The sequence below is a fragment of the Trachurus japonicus genome, chromosome 8, assembly GCF_045865225.1.
Source record: "Trachurus japonicus isolate A0001 chromosome 8, Traja_1.0".
NCBI classification, from domain to species: Eukaryota; Metazoa; Chordata; class Actinopteri; order Carangiformes; family Carangidae; genus Trachurus; species Trachurus japonicus.
In genome coordinates this window covers 31,049,371-31,072,222 of record NC_140914.1, presented here as the reverse complement: position 1 = coordinate 31,072,222, position 22,852 = coordinate 31,049,371, and the positions used below count along the sequence as shown (strand labels likewise).

Below are 22,852 nucleotides of genomic sequence, written 5' to 3'. Positions count from 1 at the left end.
GTCTTGTCAGAATTAAGTCAAAATCAATATGACTGAACTGTATAAGGCTATAGGGCTTTTAATTTGAAGGGCCAGATACAGGAAGTCGTGACACTCACTGCTGTCAGGTTTTTTTGTTTTGTTTTGTTTTTTTACACGGCACAGCAGGTCCCTATTTTTTATTTGTATTTTTTTTTGTCAAAAGCGACTTTTTCCAATGTTGCTACAGAAGTTTCTGGTACGGAGACTCCGACCAAGAAAATCTTTGGTCGGGGACAGCCCTGCTGTAGATGATATTTTCCTACAATGCAAAGCAAACTCGGATCTGTTTTTGTACAAAACTCTATATTTTTCCTGCAATCTGATGATGAGACTTCTAACTTCAATTTAAATCTGAATAATTCATGAAGCCAGTTTCAGACGGAGCTGCTCAGAGCAGGTTTGAGACCTGTAGTGAAGATGTGATGATCCCAGATCTCAGTACTGTCATAAAGGACTAGGTTCAGATCAGATGTAGCTAAGCTGAGTGTGTGTGTCCCTCCAGGCCCTGCAGGCCCCCGCCTGCCACGAGAACATGGTGAAGGTTGGAGGCTACATCCTGGGAGAGTTTGGCAACCTCATTGCTGGCGACCCTCGCTCCAGGTAGGTTGTCTTCTTGCTCTGTAATGCACCAGTGAAATGAGAGGAAATGATAAATTAACCAGCTTTCCGTCCTGTGGTCCAGCCCCTTGGTCCAGTTCAACCTCCTCCACTCCAAGTTCCACCTGTGCTCGGTGCCGACCCGCGCCCTGCTGCTGTCGGCCTACATCAAGTTCATCAACCTGTTCCCAGAGACCAAGGCCACCATCCAGGAGGTGCTGCGCTGCGACAGCCAGATCCGCAACTCGGACGTGGAGCTGCAGCAGCGCGCTGTGGAGTATCTGAAGCTGTCCTCCATCGCCAGCACGGACGTCCTGGTTAGTCCTCATTTATTTTTATTTAGCCTTTATTTATAACAAGGTTAATCCCATTTAGATCAAAGATCTCAGGCCAGCAGCATAGTTACATAAAAAAATAAACAACAGATTTGACTTACAACATTAAAACCTGCTTTCACCGGAGCTTTAAACTCATTCAATGTAACAAGGGCTCGAAGTCGAAGTTCAGATTGTTTATTTATTCCAAGCATTAGTGTGCCGGAAATCGGATCGGATGCACCGATCCAATATTAAGATGGGATATCGGACCAGATGTTGACTAAATAGCTGGATCAGGTATCAGATGAAGATCTATTCACTTCAGTTCTATGTTTGTGAGGCAGCAGGCGCAGCATGCAGGTAGACAACAAACACTGAGCAACGATGTTTTACAAAGTTAGGAAAGTAAAGTTAAAGTCAAGCCTGGTGCCTTCACTGTCTTCCACACAGCCATGTATACAGTTTATTTCAGTTCTTCTCCATTGGTTTGACTCATTTCTTGAAATAGAAATTACTTTCTCAAATTAACAAACCTCCAAACCACTTGGAAATTGTTCACAGCAGAATTGAATTTCTTATTTATTTCATCAAATTGCAAATGTCAGTCAGTGTTTCCCAAACCACAAGATGACGTCCTCAAATGTCTTGTTTTGTGAGAGACTCAGTTTATTGTCATAAAGGAACAAAGAAACCAGAAATATTCACATTTAAGAAGCTGAAATCAGAGAATTTATTTTTTATTTCTTAAACTACTCAAACCGATTATTCGATTATCAAAATAGTTGACGATCTATTTAATAATCGATTATTGTTCAATTAATCGGTTAATTGTTGCAGCTGTAATACCCAGGATGATGATGATGATGTGAGTTCTTTAGTCAGGTGTTGGCAGGTGGTAGTCCACACCCACAGCAGCTGCTCCTCTGTGTCTCCTCAGGCCACTGTCCTGGAGGAGATGCCTCCGTTCCCAGAGAGAGAGTCGTCCATCCTGGCCAAGCTGAAGAAGAAGAAGGGGCCCGGGGCCGTGTCGGTGACGGAGCTGGAGGACAACAAGAGGGAGGGAGGGGAGCTGAACGGAGGGGCCGACCGGGGCCCCGACACAGCAGCCATGGCTGCCTCCAACGCTGTAAGAAGACTCAAGGGTTAAAGGGGATTTTTTTTTTTTTTTTTTTTGGATAAATTTTAACTGTTTTTTTTCTAGAAATGTTTAAAGACCCCCTAAACCAAAAATGCCCTTTTTGAAATTATTAACATGTCAATTTAGTGTGTGGGCTCTGCTACAAGGCATTTCAGGAGCAAAACTGCTAATCCACGCCATAACTGAGCATTTTAGACTTGAAAATGCAGTTTGTTTTGCTCCCATTTGTTGTTCACTGTGATATGATCTACTTACATAGCTAGATGTTCCAGCATGTTATCATTAGTTGCCGTGGCCCAGATGTTTAGTCGCTGCCTTACATGCGGTAGACCAGGGTTCAAACCACGGTGCAAACCTCGCGGGCGTGAGTCATGACTCATTTGCATATTCATGAATATTCATAGAATCTGGATTTTTCAATAAGGGAGAAATAGTCGACCTGTTTTTAGCCTCTTTGGGAGCTTTTTTAAACAACTTTTTTGTGGGAAAGCAATTTTAAACAAAAAATAGTCATAGGAGAGCATTTTTACAAATTTTAAAATGCCTCTTTAGGGGGACTTTAAACTAATTTGAACGTACATTGACTAAAAAAGTAACGCTCTTCAGTCTCAGAACAAATATTTGTGTATTTCTGGTGTTTGCTTCAAAATTTTGTCCAATGAGGATCCGTGGTCTGATTTATCCCTGATGGAAAAGAGTTTGAGAAGCACTGATCTAAAACCCCCTTGTGTTTCAGTCCACCCCGTCACCGTCAGCCGACCTCCTGGGCATCCGCTCGGCCGCCCCCCTCGGCGCCGCTCCAGCCAGCGCCGGCAGCTTATTGGTGGACGTGTTCTCCGAGGCGGGGCCCGCCGCGCCCTCCGCCGCCGTCAACGACGACGGCTTCTTAAGGTGAAAGCTCATGTCTAGATGAGCGGCTGTAGAGCCCAGTGGAAGCCAAAGTCCAGTATGAGAGGCTGTAACGGAGCTGATAAAGCTGCAGAGCTGCAGGAGATAAAGAGCAGAGCAGAACCTGATCAGGTTGATGTTGACTGCTATACATCAGTTATCCATTTACAGGCTCCACACGTCGCTGCTGCCTTCACTCTGTGTGTTGTAGTGCACTGTAATAAGGACGGGGCCAGAGGAGAACTGTCTCATGAGAGACATCATTTCATTTCTTTTCTATTTCAACCTTTATTGGCAGCCAGAGTTTCACAAATGATACAGAACCAAGTTAGTCATATGGGTACAAATACATTTTTAGAATTTTTAAAAAAGAAAGAGAAAAAAAGATAAATAAAAGTCATAGAAAGAAAAAAATATGCATAAATAAATACATGAAAACCGATTTCATCATCCGTCTTCTCTGGTCCCTTACCGAGGACAGGAACCAGGTTCCTCTAATCCATGATGATGAGGAAGTCAGCCGGCTGTAACCTGGCTACCTAAGTGCATACAAACACACTGAGTGTTGAGACTGTGGCTCTCATACTGGACCGGGCTGAGCCTCAGTGAGGCAGCAGCCTGACTTAGTCACATACTGTACTGTGGTCTATGACTGTAAATAGCTGTGGTGTCTGTGGTGTGTCTGTGCTGTTGGTCTACTAAACTACTAGCTCTAACATGTCTGTGTTGGTTGTTGTTCTGTTGGCTCTGTCTCTCTCTGCTCTATCTTTGTCTGATATGGACCTGCCAACCTGGAGACTGATAGCGTGTAATAGCTCAGGCCATGGACAAATCACATTGCTGGGCAGTGATGTGTCAAACAGTGTTAATTTTATCAACTAAAACTTTAACGAAAACTTTGCGTTGACGACCCTTTATTCCGTGACTGATTTGTAATGAGATCGTAAATTTAAGAAGCACTGACAACAAAAACTAAAACAAAATCTCCGTTCATTATGAACTGACGAGTAAAAACGTGATGAAAAAGCTGAGGCTGGCCGGCCGGACAATCTGGATTACAACCACCCTCCTCAATGCCTTGATTGTTTTCCTTTTTAACCAGTTAATTATCTTAACTCAAATTCAAACTCTCAGTCAGGTCTCTGCCCCCCCACTGAGAAACACTGGCGTGCGCTGCACTGAGACACAGGCAGCACACTGTTGTCAATGAGGGACGATTAATCTGCGTATTTTCGCCGCCTACGATTAATCTACCAGTTCAATATTATGATCTAAAGTAAAAATGTGTCAGCTGGTTGGAAATAAGTTTGTTTATCTGGAACTAACCAACTGACTCAATACTCCTCAATACACCGCTGATCCAAACAGCTGATAGGCGGAGTGATACAGCGCGTTGCGGAGCCTGCCTGTGTGGAGGAATACCGAGGAGTATTGAGTCAGTTGGTTAGTTAGTTAGAAAATAAGCAAGAACCTGGGACATGATTATGTATTGCACTTTTTCTAACAAGCCTTAGACATTTATTGTACAAGAGTAACATGGTACATTCTTAGTTTAATGACTAAACACATAGTTAAAGGTATATTTACAATCGAGTTTTTACTACCATGGCAAACATCCTTTTGCAAAATCTATTACAGTAAAACAAATAGGGGTGTGCCAAAAAATCATTCGCATAAGAATCGCAATTCTTATTTAATAGGATTCAGAATCGATATAAAAAATGAAACAAATCTGCTGGCTGTCGGCCTCCATTTCCTTAGAATTTAAAAGGCAGCATGTGTAACTGCACTATTTTTTTTAAATAAAGACGCACTTTTAATTTTGTTACTTAAGTAATATGTGATATTGCTTTTAGGCAACAGTTTCAACAATTCCAGCTAAGCATGGATACATGTTTAAATGTGAAAAAGACACTTTAGTCATTCTGTCTCGCAAAGCAGACTGGAGTAGATCATGAGGATCCTTTGCACACCGAGAGACTGAAGCAGAAATCATTAGGATTAAAATCGTTTGGAATCGAAAATGGATTTAGAATCGAATCGTAGCCCCAAAAATCAGAATAGAATCGAATCGAATCATGAGATAGTAAAAGATTCCCACCCCTAAAAACAAAACTGTCAAATTATATCAAAAGACTAAAAACTGGATCAGTATTTCTGATGTGTCTTTGCTTGGAGGTGGGAGGAAGAGGAGGACGCTGCATTCCCATGACCCCCACATTATTTTATTTCCATGTTTATTCAAAGCTGTAGAGGTGGTCACTCGTAGCTCAGTGTGTGTGTGTGTCTACATTGGCTCCACACACACACACTCACACACTCACAGACTGAACTCCATGGTTGGCAGGTCTGCTACACTTTGTCTGTTCTTTTTTATCTTTGCTGTGTATGTGACTGTCTTTCGTCTTTTTCTCTCCTTCCTTTCTCTCCATTTCCCTGTGTGCGTGTGTGTGCGTGCGTGTGTGCGCGCGTGCGTGTGTATTTGAATGTGCGTCCGTCTCCTGTCCTCTACCGTGATTGGACATTGACAGAGAGCTGGAACAGCCCACCGAGACCTCTGATTCCCTATTGGTGGAGGGTTCTGGTGACTCGGAGTAAGGGCCCAGTAGTAACCTTCAGAATTAGCTAGAAAAATACAAATATGGCAGAGCCACATTGTTTTTCTAGGCTTTTTGAATGAATATGAAATGAATATGGTTTCCTGATGTACACTACACACCAGCCACGTGGGTTTACATTTAAGCACCTGATTCTACACATGAGCTGATGCCTGATCTGCAACTTTGACCCAGTCAGATGAGCTGTAAAACCAGGCAGGAATGAAGCCACAGTGTTGTTTATGTTGTATAGAAGAGGCAGATTAGACGTAAGAGATGATGATACAGAGATTCTAAAGAGGCAGGATGCACACAGACAGAGTCATAGCCCTCCCTTTAGTCAGTCCTTCCAGAAAAACGCAATTATGTGATTGCATAATTCAACACATAATGGACCAGAGCACACATATTAGGCACTGCATTTTTTACAGATTTCCATGCAAAATGCTCCAAATATGCAGGACTTGTATGGTTTCATAATCAGCACATTCCCGTCGCAAAAAAAGTCACATAAATCTTCACAGGAAGTTGAAAAATGTTGCATGTTTACTTCACACAGGAGCAGCCATTTGGAATGTTATGAAGATTAACAAAACAACATTTTATTTATTTATCTTTTTTACAGACATTGTATCGTATTCTTTATTTTGTATAGCTACAAAACTTTTTGGACTCAAGGACGTTTTGTAGGTGTGAGCCACGTTTATTAAGTTGAGGTAAAACAAGATGAGAACTTTCTGCTTACATTCTGGATAGACAGTCATTAGAAATGACTCTTGGTTGTTGTACATTAGGTTGTAGCCTAGTGAAACAGGGTGGTGAGCTCCCTGCAACTGAATTGCATAAAATGACATAAATACCTTATACCTTATATTTCATTGCACTTTTTAAGGAAACCAGCCACATATTCAAGGATTTTTGCCCACAACAATCACAAGCCAGGTAAACAAACTGTGAACAAGTGAAGGGGTCTTTAGACTTTAAACTGTAAATGCAGCACAGACGATGCACAGCTACGAACCTAAAAAGCGTGTGAAGTGGAATAAATCCAGTCGACACACAAACATTTTTCAGAAAAATGTTTGTGGCATCAAGCTCCATGTGTAGACCACACATACGTGCTTCTATGAATGTAAACGCCGGCCGAGGCAGAGCGCCGTCTGCGTGCATGTGGACAGTCGATGACGTTCTGTCGTCCAGCGCGGAGACTCTGACGTGAACCGGTGACCGGGGGTTAAAGTGCCGACTGCAGAGCCCCGCTGCCCGTCAGGTCAATGAGTTACGGCTCTATTGGACGTTTCGACACGGCAGCGTGAATGTAAACACTGAGGTGGAAGTCTGCACTTTACCCTCACGGATATTGTTTCATGTTTTGTTCAATGCGCCGGGGCACAGAACCAGAACAGCACAAACTGTCCACATGCATCCCGACTGCAGCAGATAGAGTTCAGCTACTCAGCATCATTGTTTTATGATGTCACCTTTGTACAAACTGCTTTTACTAACAGCCCCTGCATTTTATCCTTTTATCCTCTTCTCTTCTTCTTCATCTCTGGTGTTTTCTTTAACCGACCTCTCACACTTGTCACTGGACTGTGTTGTATGTATTGCTTCTCCCATTCCTGCTCTGTCATTCATCCCTCCTCTGTGTGTTTGTACCATCCCTCCTCTCCTCTGTCCTGTGGGCTCTCTCTCTCTCTCTCTCTTCATCCCTGCGCTGTCCTGTGGTCTCTCAGCTCTGCTCCTCCCTCTGAGGATCCTGCTCCTCCTCTGTCTGAGGCAGACGATCTTCTTAACAAGTAAGGCTTTTTTCTCCCCCGTGTGTACATTTGTGGTGTTTTTTTGTTTTTTTTTGCCTAGCCGCAGTTGCACCCATCAAAACAAGAACCCTGAGAAAATGAGAGTCCATGCATGCCATGCAAAAAATGGCAGACTTCCTGTCTGACAAATTTCTTGTAATCTAAATAGCTCCATCCCAGCATGAACCTGTGTGACCCATAGTAACAGAACTGGGTCAGACCATGACGTACAGGTCAGGGGTTCCTGTTGGACTCTGCTCCTTCAGTAGTTAAACAGTAACCAGAGACTAGTCTGTCTCTTTTTCAGGATATTCATTTCTGTTTTGTTTTTTATTTCTTTTTATTACCAAAACTTTATTTGTGTGTTGGTGTTTGTGCTAAATGATCAATGATGCTGTGGTCACCTGATGAATGGAGAACCAGAGACCTGTAGAGACGAGAACAAGCTCTAATCAGCCTGTTTGTAAATGGTTGTTATCAGATGTTTAAAGGTAGGGATGGGTATCACTTGGATTTGAATGGTGCTACTACTTTTATCGATACTACTTATCGGTCCGATCATTAACAGTGCTCTTATCAAAAATCTAATTATTGGGGTTAACTTTAACTTTAACCAACTTTAATTCCTCCCGGCCAGTAGGTGTCGCACTCACACTCGCCCGATCTCGCTCCAACCTTCAGGTATGCTAAAGCTAAGCTAACGCTCGGCTAGTAGCTAAAGCTAACGCTAAAGCAGGTCTGGTTTTGACAGTACCAGCTGACTGGTAGTTAGCACAGCATGATCTCCGCGTCACGTGACATCAACATAATGCTGTTGGTGCAGAGATCATTTCCTGTCGACGTTGCCAATGTAAGCAGATGTAAATATTTATATGTTTTGGACCCGTCAAAATTTATAAAACAATTATTTCTACACTATACTTTTTTTCAGTAAAATTAATACTTTTGTTCTGCACTCCTCTAGACGTTCTGTGGATGTATTTTTTGGGGGGGAAAATTAATCGTAATGAAAAAGTTGTAGCTATAAGCTTTAAGAACATGAATTGTTATAATTTGGAACATTTTTATGGAACATTTTTTGTTGACTAAATATATTAATTTATTTTAATACATAACTTTTTTCTAGCTTGAAATAAAAAAGATGAAGCATTTTTTTAATATACAAATAGAACCGCATTATTTTTGAAATAAACAAATCAGTATGTTAGTAAGATCACTCGTGTTGCCGCTCTTGCAGCGATACATCCGTCACACTTGTGACAGCGTGCGGGGTCTGAAACAACTTTTGTCAAGTAGAGCCACACTTTGGATCGTTTAGCTCTCTGCCTTTAATTAGTGTGTGTGCTGCTGCTGCAAGTGTACGCCTGACAGTGTGAAAACCAGCCCTTCGCCGACAGACACAGTCTGAGTGAGCTGCTGACAGAGTGCCTCGTTTTCTGTGAGAGTAGCAAAAACATATTTGAAGATTATATTTAACGCAACTACTACACTACCGATAACGGCACCATTGAAGGGATATTTCAACATTTTGGCAAATTCGGCCATTGCCATAATCTCTATAGTTTTAGGTGTAGGTTCATTACCTTTAACTGTCGGTGCAAGCTGTTTTTAGATCGGTGGGGCAGAGACGTGAGCTGCACAGTATTTCCACGTTTCCCTCCTCAAACTAGATACACAACTCCAAGACACTCTGTGGACCTGCACATTCACCACACTATGAAATAATAAAATATTATGTAACATTACGACACATGAAGCAAATACTCATCAGCCGTGTCTGGAATGTAGTTCCGGCTGCATTTGCCATGAAAACAACTCGATACGTAACGTTGTGTTATTATCTCATAGCGTGGTGAATGTGCAGGTCACAACTTGTCCACCAGAGCGTTTTGGCGTTGTTGGATTGTGTATTTGATGAGTTTGATGAGGGAAAGGCGGAAATTCCATTAGCCTATCCATATGCCTCCGTAGCGTTAGCTGAGCAGCTTGCGTCTCTGCCCCGCCTATCAAAAAACAGCTTGCACCGGCAATTAAAGGTAACAAACCTACTGCTATGACTATAGGGATTATGGCAATGGGCCAATTTACCAAAATTGGAGCTTATCGATGCTGCCTTGTTGAATAATGTAGCCCCAGAACTCATTTAATACTAGGGCTCGGTACCCATCCCTATTGAAAGGTGTTTGCAGCTATGAGAGCAGAACAACTGTCATGACCGCGTCTGAGTGTTTGACCTGTTGACGCCTCCGTCCTGCAGGTTTGTGTGCAAGAACAACGGGGTTCTGTTTGAGAACCAGCTCCTACAGATCGGCATCAAGTCCGAGTACCGTCAGAATCTGGGTGAGTTCTCCTCATGGGATTTGTTGACACGCGGGTGTGGTTTGATTCGTCATCAGATGGGCGGGGCCTGATCGATTCAAAACTCTTCCATCATCAGGACTCTCTGTGTTTATCCCTGTCAGAATGATGAGTCCATTTTTTCTAGGTTGCTCAGTAGTTTGACTGTTTTTTCTCACATGTTACCAGTTTACCCTCGGTACCAGTTAAGCCCAAAGAGCTGGATCGACTTCTGATCTGTGTTTGAGATGCAGGCCCATGGTCGGCCATGTTTGAGGTTTGAATGCAGGAAATGAGCCGCTAACAGCCGCCTCTGTCTCTCAGGGAGAATGTACCTGTTCTACGGGAACAAGACGTCAGTGCAGTTTGCCAGCTTCACGACCACAGTCAGCTGTCCTGGAGAACTGCAGTCTCATATCCTTTCTGTGTGTGTGTGTGTGTGTGTGTGTGTGTGTGTGTGTGTGTGTGCTTCAGCTGGAGGAGCTGGGACACTGTCAGGTGCTGAGTCATCACATGGTATCAACACAATCACCACAGTGTCTGTATGAGAAATGTAAGGTCACCTTTAGCGCATTGTCATTGTATCACCAGTTCAAAGTTTAAACACAATTCCTATTAGCCCCAATCATAGATGTTGGTCAGCATCTATAATTAGGGCCACGGGCACCGAGCACTAAGTGCACAGCCTCTAAGTGCGGCCACGTCTGTCTCTGCTCCTTATTGACTCCAATACAAAGATTTTCTGAGAGAAGCAGAACAGACACCTGTTTTAAACTTGCAAGTGTCTACAAAATATTTACTGTAGAAACACCAAAACCGTTTTGTCAGAATAAGCCCAAATGTGAGACCAGTGCAGAGCCAGGAAATCGCTCTTTTTCTCTGTTTTTCTACGAGTATGTCACTGTCGGAGCGTCTCCACCATCAGCAAAGGCATCTGACCTGAAGGCATGGACTGAACTTGAACTAAGAAGGAGCAAGAGCTGATTTATGATCACATTACTGTATAGTGGGTCCATTAGGATGAGTTCAACAAGAGTTCATGCACGGTCATGACACAGAGTTCTATATATTATATATGCATTAACAAAGGTTAATCGCTCACAGCTACAAGCTGCAGGCGTGTGTGTGTGTGTGTGTGGAAGAGTGTATGTATGTATTTCCCTCACAGTAAGGACCATGATAAATAATGATCAACATCTTCTCATATGTTTATTGTTATGACTAGGGATGTCACGATTATAAATTTTCCTGGTACGATTATTGTCAGAGAAATAATCACGGTATTACGATTATCACGATTATTATGTAGGTAATTAATTTCACAACACTATGATTGTGTAAAATCAAATATAGTCTAAATATAATTACATTACTCATTGTTTACACAAAATATTTCAAGTATCTATTAATATATGACCAATTATTAACCCCCAGGGGAAATGTTTGAAATATTCAGGTCATAAATTGTTATCTATACCAAATGTTTACGTTTATTTTAATCATTTTTGGTTTTGTTGGGGGTTTTTTTAATTAAAAATGACAGGCTAACATTTAAATTCGTACCATTTCAATGTTATGTTAATTAAATGGACCAGTATCTGAGAATTTACCTTTATTCTTGCGCACATACCTACTGATATGGTTCCAACATTATCTGGAAAGTAACGGTATTTAGGAAACTTTACAATTAATTCATTGTGGTGTTTAATCAGTCCCTCCAGGATTTCGCGGGCTTTTTTTGTGATTGTTGCGGCCTAAAATGCCTGATTTTGCGGCCACATTTTGAAAAAATTGCGGTGCATGTTGCGATGTTTTAAGCCCTTTTGTTGCGATTAAATTGCGGGATACAGCGAAAGTTGCAAAAAAAAGTTGCAGTTTGTTCTGAATAATTAAAAATCAAAGGAAAATTTAAAATTTTGAAATGTCACAAATGAATGTGATGTCATGTTATACCAGCAATTTCCCACTTGTTAAGAAAGGCAGAGAGAGTTGAAAGTTGTTTTACTTAATCAAAATGTCTGTTTAAAAATCATGGTAAAAGAACTGTTTTATTAAAACAGTCCAGTCTTTGAATAAAAAGGGGAGGGTGGCTACTCAAGTCCAGGGCCAGCTTTAGGATGGGGGAAGGGGCACCTGGCCGCCAGCTGCTCCGCTCCGGCCCTGCAGTGGCGCACTCACTGGATTCCCCCTCGGCGAGTGCTGCGAGGTTGACACAGCCTTGGGTGTTCAACCAGGACAACTCACACACTCAACACGTTCAACTCAGCTTGCGTTCCTTTACTTATCACTTTGTGCACGTTGTATCAAGTTTCTTGCCGTCAGCCCAGCCACGCTGTTCCTCCGTGGACTCACTTTCAACCACCGCTCCGTCCAGACTCGCACTCTCTGCTGTAGGGCTGGGCGATATAACGATCTCGATACGGGATCGCGATAAATCTTTGAACGATTTCGATAATAAGCTATGGCCCTATTCCTCGATATCACATGAAAGTAAATATGCGCGACAGCAGCCGGCCACACTTCCGTCTGATACTCCGCCTCCTGTCCTGAGCATGCAGAGCTTGTTTGAGCTGCTGCAGCTAAAGGGAGGAAGGATAAGATGGATAGATAGATAGATATACTTTATTGATCCCAAGCTGTGATAAAGTGAAAGTTGTAAAAGAGGGAGGAAATGAGTGGAGGTGGAGCCGATGGCAACTGAAGCGATTGTGAACGTGTGGAGCATCAGTTCGTCTGTCCCGGCTAAAGAAGCCTGTCAGTGTGGAGTCAGAGCAACCTGATGATAGCCTACCACGGTCAGAAAGTGGAGGAAACACGGAGCTGCTTGTGACGTTTATTCTGCGGTAACATGTCTGTTTGCTCATGTACAGTGTGAAGAACATGCGCTAGGCTCAGGCCCCCACATACTCCGGCGTATTTGACTCCGCGGATGTCCGCGCGCACTCGAGGCAGACGAGGACCCAAAGCGGGCGTCCGCCGGTCCCTTCCGTGCAAAGCTCAATTTTTATGACCGCGCGGACTCAATCTGTTTCAAATGTGATACTGTATGCTTGCCTATGAAACCGCAAAAGTCCGCGGACAGTGCGCGCGGAGTCAAATCCACTCACAGTATGCGCCGACAGCCTCTCTCCCTCCCTCTCTCTCTGTCAGCGCCGCGCGCACACACACACGGAGCGTCGCGTCGGAGCGGTGAAGTGAAACAACAATCTGCAGATCACCTGAGTTGACGTGAACTGCGCTCGTGGTTACCGAGTCAGATCAATAAATAGGCTTTATGCACAGCTCCACTACTTCCTGAGCTCAAACAGGCTCCTTTCCTTCCTGTCTTACATTATTGGACAAACTGATGAATCCAGGTGTGTCTGACAGTTGTTGTGACTACTGAGGTCAGAGTCAGACACACCTGGATTCATCAGAGTGGGCTCGGCATAAAGCCTGGTGTCAGAGCAGCTAAATAGCTAAATATTTGTCTACAACCTGTTCAAATAACTAGAAAGACTAAAGCCTCATGATTGACACATTTTAGAGCTGATGTATGGTAGAAAAAAGACAACAGAAAACAACAGCAACAACAATGTAAATCAAATCAAACTGTGGATTATTGAACTGTTCCACCCTTAATGAACATTAAAGTGAACTCATGTCATCCTCCCAAACTGAACACATTCTCTGGTTTCTTCAGGATTCAGTCAGGATGCTGCTTGAACTGGCAGCGGCAGCAAAAAATACATATCGAGACGATATCGAGAATCGATCAATATGGAAAAACATATCGTGATAACGTTTTTTGCCATATCGCCCAGCCCTACTCTGCTGTGTAACTCGCGGAAAGCACCGACAATTGGTCCAATTTGCGGAAAAGTTGCGGTGATTGTACAAAATTGCAAGATCGCAAAAATTCGCGGGGATTGGCTGAATTTGCGTTAATTGTTGCGATCGCAACATCGCGAATTCCTGGAGGGACTGTTTAATACTGTGATTAATTGTGAAAACAAGTAATCATGACATCTCTAGTTATGACAGTGATTTTGGCCGTATCACCTAGTTCTACTGTTAATCTTAGACGGTAAAGTGTTAACAGCTGGTGACATTGTACAGAAGTCAGTGTGTGTGTGTGTGTGTGTGATATCATCATGGTCCTTAACATCTGGGCACAGCTCAACGTTCAGACCAAACCAGTTGAACCGCTGGTGGAGGGCGGGGCCCAGATTCAGCAGGTCCTCAACATCGAGTGTCTGACCGACTTCTCTGACGCCCCGCTGCTCAACATCAAGTTCAGGTCAGTTTGTGCAATCAGCTGAGCTCGGCTGGTCAGGTCGCGCTGGTGTCATTTATTCAAAGTCTTAATCTGTGTGAATGTGTGTGTGTGTGTGTGTGTTGTGTTCAGGTATGGAGGGGCTCTGCAGAACCTGACCCTCAAACTGCCTGTCACCATCAACAAGTTCTTCCAGCCAACTGAGATGGCCTCACAAGACTTCTTCCAGCGCTGGAAACAGCTCAGCCAGTAAGTGTGTGTGTGTGTGTGTGTGTGTGTGTGTGTGTGTTAGGGATGTCACAATCATACATTTTCCTTGTACGATTATTGTCAGAGAAATAATCACGGTGTTACGATTATCACGATTATTCTGCATTAATTAATTTCACAACACTATGAATGTGTAAAATTAAATATAGTCAAAATATAATTACATTACTCATTGTTTACACAAAATATTTCAAGTATCTATTAATTATATGACCAATTATTAACCCCCCAGGGGAAACGTTTGGAATATTTAGGTCATAAACATTTATACCAAATGTTTACATTTATTTTAATCATTTTTTGTTTTATTTTGTTGTTTTTTTAAAATACAAATGACACGCTAACATTTAAATTCCTACCAATTCAATGTTACGTTTAATAAATGGACCAGTATCTGAGCATTTACCTTTATTTTGGCACACATCTGCCGATACAGTTCCGACATCATCTTTTTTGGGAAGTGACGGTATTTAGGAATCTTTACGATTAATTAATTGTGGCGTTTAATACCACGATTAATTGTGAAAACAAGTAATCGTGACATCCCTAGTGTGTGTGTCTGGACTTTAACTCATCAGTGTGACATTACAGATCCAACGGCACCAAAGTAGAGTACAGTAGTCTGCACTCAGACTGTAGCAGCCACCACCCCTCCCTCACTGTGTGTGTGTGTGTGTGTGTGTGTGTGTGTGTGTGTGACTCTCCTCAGGCCTCAGCAGGAAGCACAGAAGATCTTCAAGGCCAACCACAGCATGGACACTGAGGTCCTCAAGGCGAAGGTACACGTCCTTTTGTCTTATCAAACCTCCTCACACTGGCTACATCTGTGTATCTGTGTTGAAATAAGGACATTATCTCTTCAAAATAAAATACCACCTGGTGTCGGGCTCAGGCAGCATCACTGTGAAATCCTCTCACTGTCTCCTTTGTGTTTGTGTGTGTGTGTTTGTGTGTGTGTAGCTGCTGGGACTGGGAACGGCCCTGCTGGACAACGTCGATCCGAACCCAGAGAACTACGTGTGTGCTGGAGTGATCCAAACCAAGGGTCAGCAGGTTGGCTGTCTGCTGAGACTGGAGCCAAACGCCCAGGCACAGGTAAATGTCCACTCAGTGGGCAGTCACTCATGTAGACACCCACTAATACACTGCACTAGATCTGATGTATACAGGTGCATCTCAGTAAATTAGAATATCATGGAAAAGTTCATTTATTTCCTTAGTTCAATTCAATAAGTGAAACTAATACATTATATAGACACACACTGAGGTATTCCATGTCTTTATTTCGTTTAATTGTAATGATTATGGATTATATTTAAAACCCAAAATTCAGTATGTAAAAAGAAAAATAGACTATTACATCAGACCAATGAAAAAAATGATTGTAAATACAGAATTCACCCTTTGTCAAGTCCCGCTCTCCATGGTTACTGTTGCTAGGTTTGACCAAACAATGGACACGTAAGGGTTAACTCCCATTGGAAACCATTGAAAATAATAAATAAAACTTTAAATTGCTTGTAAGGAAATTTTGAATAAACTTATCGATCAGAAAAATGGCGTCCGTGATAGCAGGCAGACGTGGCTAAAGAGTGATTGAACGGGCATTACATGTCATTTCCGAAAAGTGGTAAAAACCGTTGTTTTGGTCACTCACAATAGCTAGCTAGCTAACGACAGTAGCTAACGTTAACGTTGCTGTCCTTTTGCTTTAATTACTGCTTCAATTCAGCGTGGATTGATGCAGTAATTGAAGCAAAAGGATCTCCAACCAAGTATTGAGGGCATATAAATGGACATACTTTCCAGAAGACCAACAATTCTGTATTAACAATCTTTTTTTTCATTGGTCTGATGTAATATTCATATTTTTTGAGACACTGAATTTGGGGTTTTCATTAAATGTAAGCCATAATCATTACAATTAAAAGAAAGGAAGACATTGAATATTTCACTGTGTGTGTAATGAATCTACGTATATCATGTATTAGTTCCACTTTTTGAATTTAAGTATTGAAATAAATGAACTTTTCCATGATATTCTACCTGTACATCTGTAGCTTCATGAGCGACTCATCCAGCAGCAGCCTCTCTTTGCCTTCACTATGAACTAAACATACAGCAGTTGTTTCCACATTTATGTTTTAAAATTAAGATGTCCATTTGAATAACTAGTCTGCATGCTTATCATGCAGTTAACAGATATTGTTGATATAGGCATTGTATGTTTATAGATGGCAGTGGCACGGCCCCCTACTCACTGTACCTTGCACATGTTTAATATAGAAACATGAATATATGAACCTGTGCATTATTTGAGTAGTTTAGTATTGAATGCACAATGACAAGGTACATTAATACCCAGGCCCAGTTTAATATAAAACACAATATAAATACACACACACAGTGGCCTGCAAAAGTTTGGGCACCCCTGGTCAAAATTTCTGAGCAGTTCATTAAGTGGAAGATGTAATGATCTCCAAAAGGCATAAAGTTACAGATGACACATTCCCTTTACATTTGAAACAATATAATTTTGTTTTTATTTTCATCTTTTACATTTTCAGAATGACAGAAACGGAGAAGGGTCTACAGAAAAGGTTTGGCCACCCTGCATAGTTAGTACCTTGTAGCCCCCCCTCCCCCCTGGAAACTATCACAGCGTGCAAATAGTAAATAGCTTGTCTGATACCTTGGTCAAAGTTATCTGAGAGCTCAAGTCTCCTGGGTTTCCCATTCTTTTGCAGGCTGCTGCTTTGTTGTTTTCACTCTAAAACAGTAGAAAACAAAGATAATACACTGATATTGCTTAAAATTTTTGCGAAAGAGTGTTCATTTATTGTCCACTTTCTTAACTGTTCACATTAACAGAAATTTTGACCAGGGGTGCCCAATTTTTTTTTGCATGCCACTGTGTAGGGGGTCCCTGCTCCATCTCTCCATCAGTTTGGGGGTCCTTGGCTTGTTGAAGGGTGTTAGAGATGTGATTCTTCCAGAGCTGATGAGGGCAGTGTTACACTACACATGCTCTTATTTGACAACAAACTGCAGGAGAAGAATCATCAACATGTTCATGTGCTGAAATGTTTGTGAACTGACGTCTGTTGTAGCTGCGTTCAGCATACAACACTCACAGAAGCTAGTGATGGCTTGTTTTGGCTGAGGTTTTTTTTTAGGGTTACATTATCTTGTTTGAATTAATATAACGACAGTTCTTCATAACATGAACTGGGTTCTCTTAACATTAGCCACTCCAGTCATCACTGTTCAAGCTGTCACAATATAATACCAACATTTTAAAGGAGACATATTATGTCCATTTTTCACAAATTAAAATAGTTCCCAGGTGTCTTAAAGACATGTCTGTGATATGCTTTGGTCAAAATCTCCCAAGGATCAAACATCACAGCATCACTTTTCATCCTCTCAAAACAGCCCTGTTCCCAACGGCTGCTTTCAGTGCCTGTCCCTTTAAATGCAAATAAACCCCTGCTTGCCCCGCCCCTATTACTGGTACCAGGTATGGGTGGGATTATGCAAATTTGAATCCTAGTTACATCACTGAAAGACAGCTGAGGGAACAGTTCGTAAAACCAGATCGCTGGAGATTAAGCGCTATCTTATAGCTAACGTTAGCTAGCGTCGCTAGCTATTGTGAGTGACCAAAACAATGATTTTTCCCCACTTTTCGGAAATGTCATGTAATGCCCGTTCAATCACTCTTTAGCCATGTCTGTCTTCTATCATGGACACCATTTTTCTGATCGATAAGTAAATTCTAAATTTCCTTACAAGCAATTTAAATCACCTAATTTTCAATGGTTTCCAATGGGAGTTAACCCTTTCGTGACCATTGTTTGGTGAACCTGGCAACAGTAACCGTGGAGGGTGGGACTTGACAAAGGGTGAATACTCACATTTTTGCGGCCTATATACTGTATGTTAAAGAGGCTTCAAAAAGTGATATTTCCATAATATGTCCCCTTTAATGAGTATTGCCACACCACTGCTCTGTCTTCTTATTGGTCGGTGTAAACCACTGTCTCCACACTCACTCTCTGGAGGTGTATGCACATGTTTTGTGAACTTGGTTGGTACCAGCTACCAAATCCTGGTCCCATGACATCCCTGCCTGGAGGAGAACCATGTCCTCTCCTCCCTCTGTGTGTCATCAGAGGCTGGATCCACTAAACTGACAGTTCTCTGGATCTGGATGGAGATTGTTCTTTAAAAATGTTCCACTTGTGAAACCAGATTCTATATTTGGACTAGTTTTGGTGGCTGAACTCAAACATAATCACTCAGTACGTTGACATCTTTTTATGAAAACAAACAAACAATGGCCTTAATCCGTCTGTTACTGGACAGCTAAGACTGGACTTCTCCAGATCCGACTAAAACACCCAGATAATGTGATTGGAAACTGGTTTTCTTCTGCATGTGTACGCCTTCATCTGACTGGAACTGGACAATGCATGTGTGCAGGCTTCACAAAGGTGTCAAAACCCAGAAAGGGGTCCGTATTACCCCGCTGGAACCACCTAGTGTTGAGGAGGCGGACATGTTTCCTTCAACTATTCCATTTTCCCCGTTCCATGTGAACTGGGACAAGGACAGAATTTGCATGAGACACCCGACTGGAGCTGTGAGCAGAGCTTCACTGAGCTGAGCGTGGCAAGACAGGTTCCCAAAACCCAGTCCGGGTCCAGAGTAAAGCCCGGCCCACTTTAGATCCAGTCTCATGAGGTTTCGACTTCCTTTTGTGTTGTTGCATCAGTTAAACGCCAACACTTTTTTTTTCGTGTCTTGCCTCACTCCCGAGTCCATGACCAGCAGATAGACACCATCCTTTCGACTGTGCGTGCAGTAACAAGGGAGATACGGGAAGAGATGGCGCACCGCTAATTAGCTTAGCTCAAATGCTGGAAGTGTATGGGTAGTGTTAGCCTGCCTCCACCTAAAGTCATCAGAGAAACTCTTCAGCAACTCTAAACGGAAACCGGCGGGCCGATCTTCGTCTCAGAGCTGACTAAACTCTCCGTAAGGCATCTTGAGCGGTCAAATGCCGCTAACGGGACGAGATCGGTCAAAACGGAGGGTTCAAGCAAAGACGGTTTATTTTGGTTCAAGCTAGCTACATCGAGGGTAGGTTAGCTTCCTATTTCAAAGCAAAAACACAAATTCTATCATCATGGTTTTCTGTATGTAAAGGGCAACAGGTGTTTTATTTTGTGAAAGTAACCGGAAGTGCGTTGGTCACAACGGCTAGCTTGAGTAGCGCCAAATTTGTCGTAACAAAATTGTAAACAGCTGGTATTTAGACAAATTAACGACACACTGCTGATCTAAACGGCTACTTTCTCACCTAAAAATCAGCTTCTGACTGCTGATTTCAGCTCGGGTAGCAGGCAGGCTAACACTACCTATGCACTTCCAGCGTTTGAGCTAAGCTAATTAGCGGTGCGCCAGCTCTGCCCGTATCTCCCTTGTTGCTGCACGCACAGTCGAAAGGATGGTGTCTATCTGCTGGTCATGGACTCGGGAGTGAGGCAAGATATGAAAAAAAAAATGTTGGTGTATCCCTTTAACACACAGATTACAGTTTCACACTTTAATTTCCGTGTGTGTGTGTGCTCCACAGATGTACCGTCTGACCCTGCGCTGCAGTAAGGACTCCGTGTCCCGGCGTCTTTGCGAGCTGCTGGCCGAACAGTTCTAGAGTCCAGACTTCTACGAAGACCAGTACTCCCACCGCCCCCCCCACCAGCGACCTGCCCCTCCTGTCCTCCTGCCACACCTGTCTTCCCCCCTCCCCCGCAACAAAGAGTCTCTGAGTAAAAAAAAAAAAAAAGGTGTAAGCGACATAAGGGAAAAGCAGCATCATCCTCCTCTTCCTCCTCCTCCTCCTCCTCCTCCTCCTCCTCCTCCTGTCCCAGATTCTGTTTATTAACATGATGCTACATCCTCGTTTCTGTTGGTGTTTACCTGTGTAGCTGGTGTGTGTGGCTAGGTGTGTGCGTGTGCAGGTGTGTGTGTGGGTGTGTGTGTCCCATAGTTGTTCTGGGGTCTCATTCTGCTTCCTCTATAGTACTGATGCTGTGTGTGTATGTGTGCGCGCATGTGTGTGCGTGGGATTTCTTTTGATTTGGTAGAACATTCCGTGAAACTCAGATGGGAGAAGCTGTTTTAACGCACACATGCACTCACCCCCCCCCCCAAAACACACACACACACACACACACACACACACACACACACACACAGGTATACAGTCTCCTTGACTCCTTTGCGGTTCTGGTGGGATCCACTAATGAAGTGAGGCCTGAGAGTCCAGGACTCTGTCAATCATTCCCAGTGAAGATGCACTTAATGTGCTGGGATGGAATCCAGCATGACCCCTCCCCCTTCCCTTACCCCTCCCCCTCCCCCTCCCCAAATTATGACCAGTGACGACATGACCAGTAACGACCAGTAAGAGACCAGTCCCCTCATTTCAATGAAGCAGTGCACTCGTGTTCTTGACGTGTTGTAAATATGTGCCAGTGGATCACTTTACTCTGAGACATTCCCATCATGCTTTGCGTAGACGACCCGCGGGTAGAAGACGAGACCCGGTGTCGGAAAAAAACAGACTCCGGACTCCCGTTTGGAGGCCGTTTCCAATCTGTTCCTACGGAGACGGCTCCCCTCCCGGTTATCTGTGAGCTGCTCCACCCCCCCGCCCCCCCCCCCGACGAGGAGGAAGAGTCCTCTTCTCTCTGACGTCTTCCTCTCCTGTTGAAACGTTCCCAACCTTTCCGGGACCGTCCTGCACAGGCGGTGCTGAGGGTTCAGTTCTACAGGAGGGAGGACTGGAGGGATCAGGACTGACTGGTGGCTTGGTATGTGTGTGTGTGTGTGTGTGTGTGTGTGTGCGTGTGTGTGTGTGTGTGTGTGTGTGTGTGTGTGGTCAGGTTCCCTCCTCTGGCTGAGGAGCAGTTCACAGCCCCCCTGCCCCCCCCCCCCCCCCCCACCTGGGAGAACTCCACCTCTGCACACGCACCTGCAGATCTTTCCTCCGTAAGCCTCACCCGTAGCCGGTCCGACTCCGCACAGATGCTGAAACCCAGCACCAACATCTGTGTCAGACTTCATGCCCCCCCTCCCCTCCCCAACGCCCCTCCCTCCCTCCCTCCCTCCAGTCTGTACATAAACCACCACAGTATATACACCACACCCAGTTATGTGTGTGTGGACAGATGTTTCCAGCTGTTGGAGCCTCCTCCCTGGCTCCTGTCACTCACAGGCACTGATGAAGTGGGAGAGGACAGGATGTCAGACACCCAGACGTCCATGACAACTAGCAGGGACTCAGAGTGTGTGCGCGTGAGAGTGTGTGTGTGTGTGTGTGTGTGTGTGAAAGTGAGTGTGCGTGTGTTAGCAGGTAAATATAAAAACAAAAAAAGAAATTTAAAAAAAAAAAGCCGAAAGACATTTCTAATACCTGGTCACATTACATTCTGTGGCTGCACGGCAATCACAGGATGTTGAACTTTGTAGTGGAAAACGTAGTCATTTTGTCATTCTGTGAGTGTGCGTATGTGAGTTTGTGTGTGTGTGTCTCTGCAGTATCCACTAGCTAATGCAGCCTCATGTATCGGTGTTAAGAACCTGTCCAATACCTGTGTTAGAATTAAGATTTACTCTGTAATGAAAAAATGTGAAAGTAAAACTATGCCATATATCCAACAGCACGCCTCCTGTCTCTGTCTCACACATCTACACAACACTTTAACACACACACACACTACATGTACAAACAGGTGGAACTAGCAGGATGGGAGTTTTAATCAATCAATCAATCTTTTCATACAGGAAGCAGCTCAAAGTGCTTTGAAAAATAATAAAAACAGAGAGGACATTAAAACACTAAGGAATTTTTTTAAAACACAGAGGAAACTCTATCCTACACTCAACAATTTCTACTTTGTAGTGGGAATATCACTAGAGATTGGATAAAAACTAAGATAAATAAAATAAAAATGATTAATAGATCAACTAAAATATGTGTACGAATATATAAACAATTCAAATGTATTAAATGGAGATACTGCATAATCAAAGTTTAGATCTAATAAAACCATAAGAAATAAGAATATTTAAAACAATAAATAGTGCTATAAATCCAACCTAAACTAAATTCAGTTAAACCCCAGAAGGTTTTCATTTTGCTTTTAATCTCCACGTTCTCTGCTGTCCTCAGGTCATCGTGGGCCGTAATGATAAAAAGAGGCTTCACCATAGGTTTTATTTCCAACTTGTGGAATGATTAAAAGGCCGCTGCCTGAACACCTGAGAGTTCTAAAGGATTCGTTATGTTAATGCAAATGAGATAAATAATTAGGGCCAAGACCGTTAAGAGTTTTAAAAACCATTAAAAGGATCTTAAAATCAATTCTGAAGCAGACAGGTAAGATATGAGTACTGCTGGATATGAGGGGGAGGGGGCAGGAACAGCTCTATTGTAAAGTTATAGTGGGAATAGATAGACATAGTGATACCTATAGATCTAATAATGTAATCAACAATGACAGGAGCACAAACAAATCACTCTGACTGTAAAATAAATAATGAGTCATATCTTGATCCTGCAG

At 43.0% G+C, this 22,852-nt stretch overlaps 1 protein-coding gene across 3 annotated transcripts in view; it reads left to right on the top strand.

Moving 5' to 3' along the window:
- The window catches only part of ap2a1 (adaptor related protein complex 2 subunit alpha 1), a 49,599-nt gene extending 28,499 nt beyond the window's left edge, over positions 1-21,100 (top strand). Inside the window, exons 10-22 of one of the 3 annotated variants that reach the window (XM_085785171.1) lie at positions 524-621; positions 704-935; positions 1,873-2,061; positions 2,810-2,964; positions 5,493-5,555; positions 7,295-7,357; positions 9,615-9,697; positions 10,019-10,098; positions 13,840-13,973; positions 14,082-14,198; positions 14,929-14,998; positions 15,180-15,314; positions 19,861-21,100. In XM_085785171.1, coding sequence (XP_085641297.1) covers positions 524-621; positions 704-935; positions 1,873-2,061; positions 2,810-2,964; positions 5,493-5,555; positions 7,295-7,357; positions 9,615-9,697; positions 10,019-10,098; positions 13,840-13,973; positions 14,082-14,198; positions 14,929-14,998; positions 15,180-15,314; positions 19,861-19,938 — 1,497 coding nt within the window. In that variant the 3' untranslated portion in view covers positions 19,939-21,100. The remainder of the gene's footprint in view (positions 1-523; positions 622-703; positions 936-1,872; positions 2,062-2,809; positions 2,965-5,492; positions 5,556-7,294; positions 7,358-9,614; positions 9,698-10,018; positions 10,099-13,839; positions 13,974-14,081; positions 14,199-14,928; positions 14,999-15,179; positions 15,315-19,860) is intronic. The other 2 variants (XM_085785172.1, XM_085785173.1) reach the window with 2 other exon arrangements.
- Positions 21,101-22,852: the final 1,752 nt, after the last annotated feature.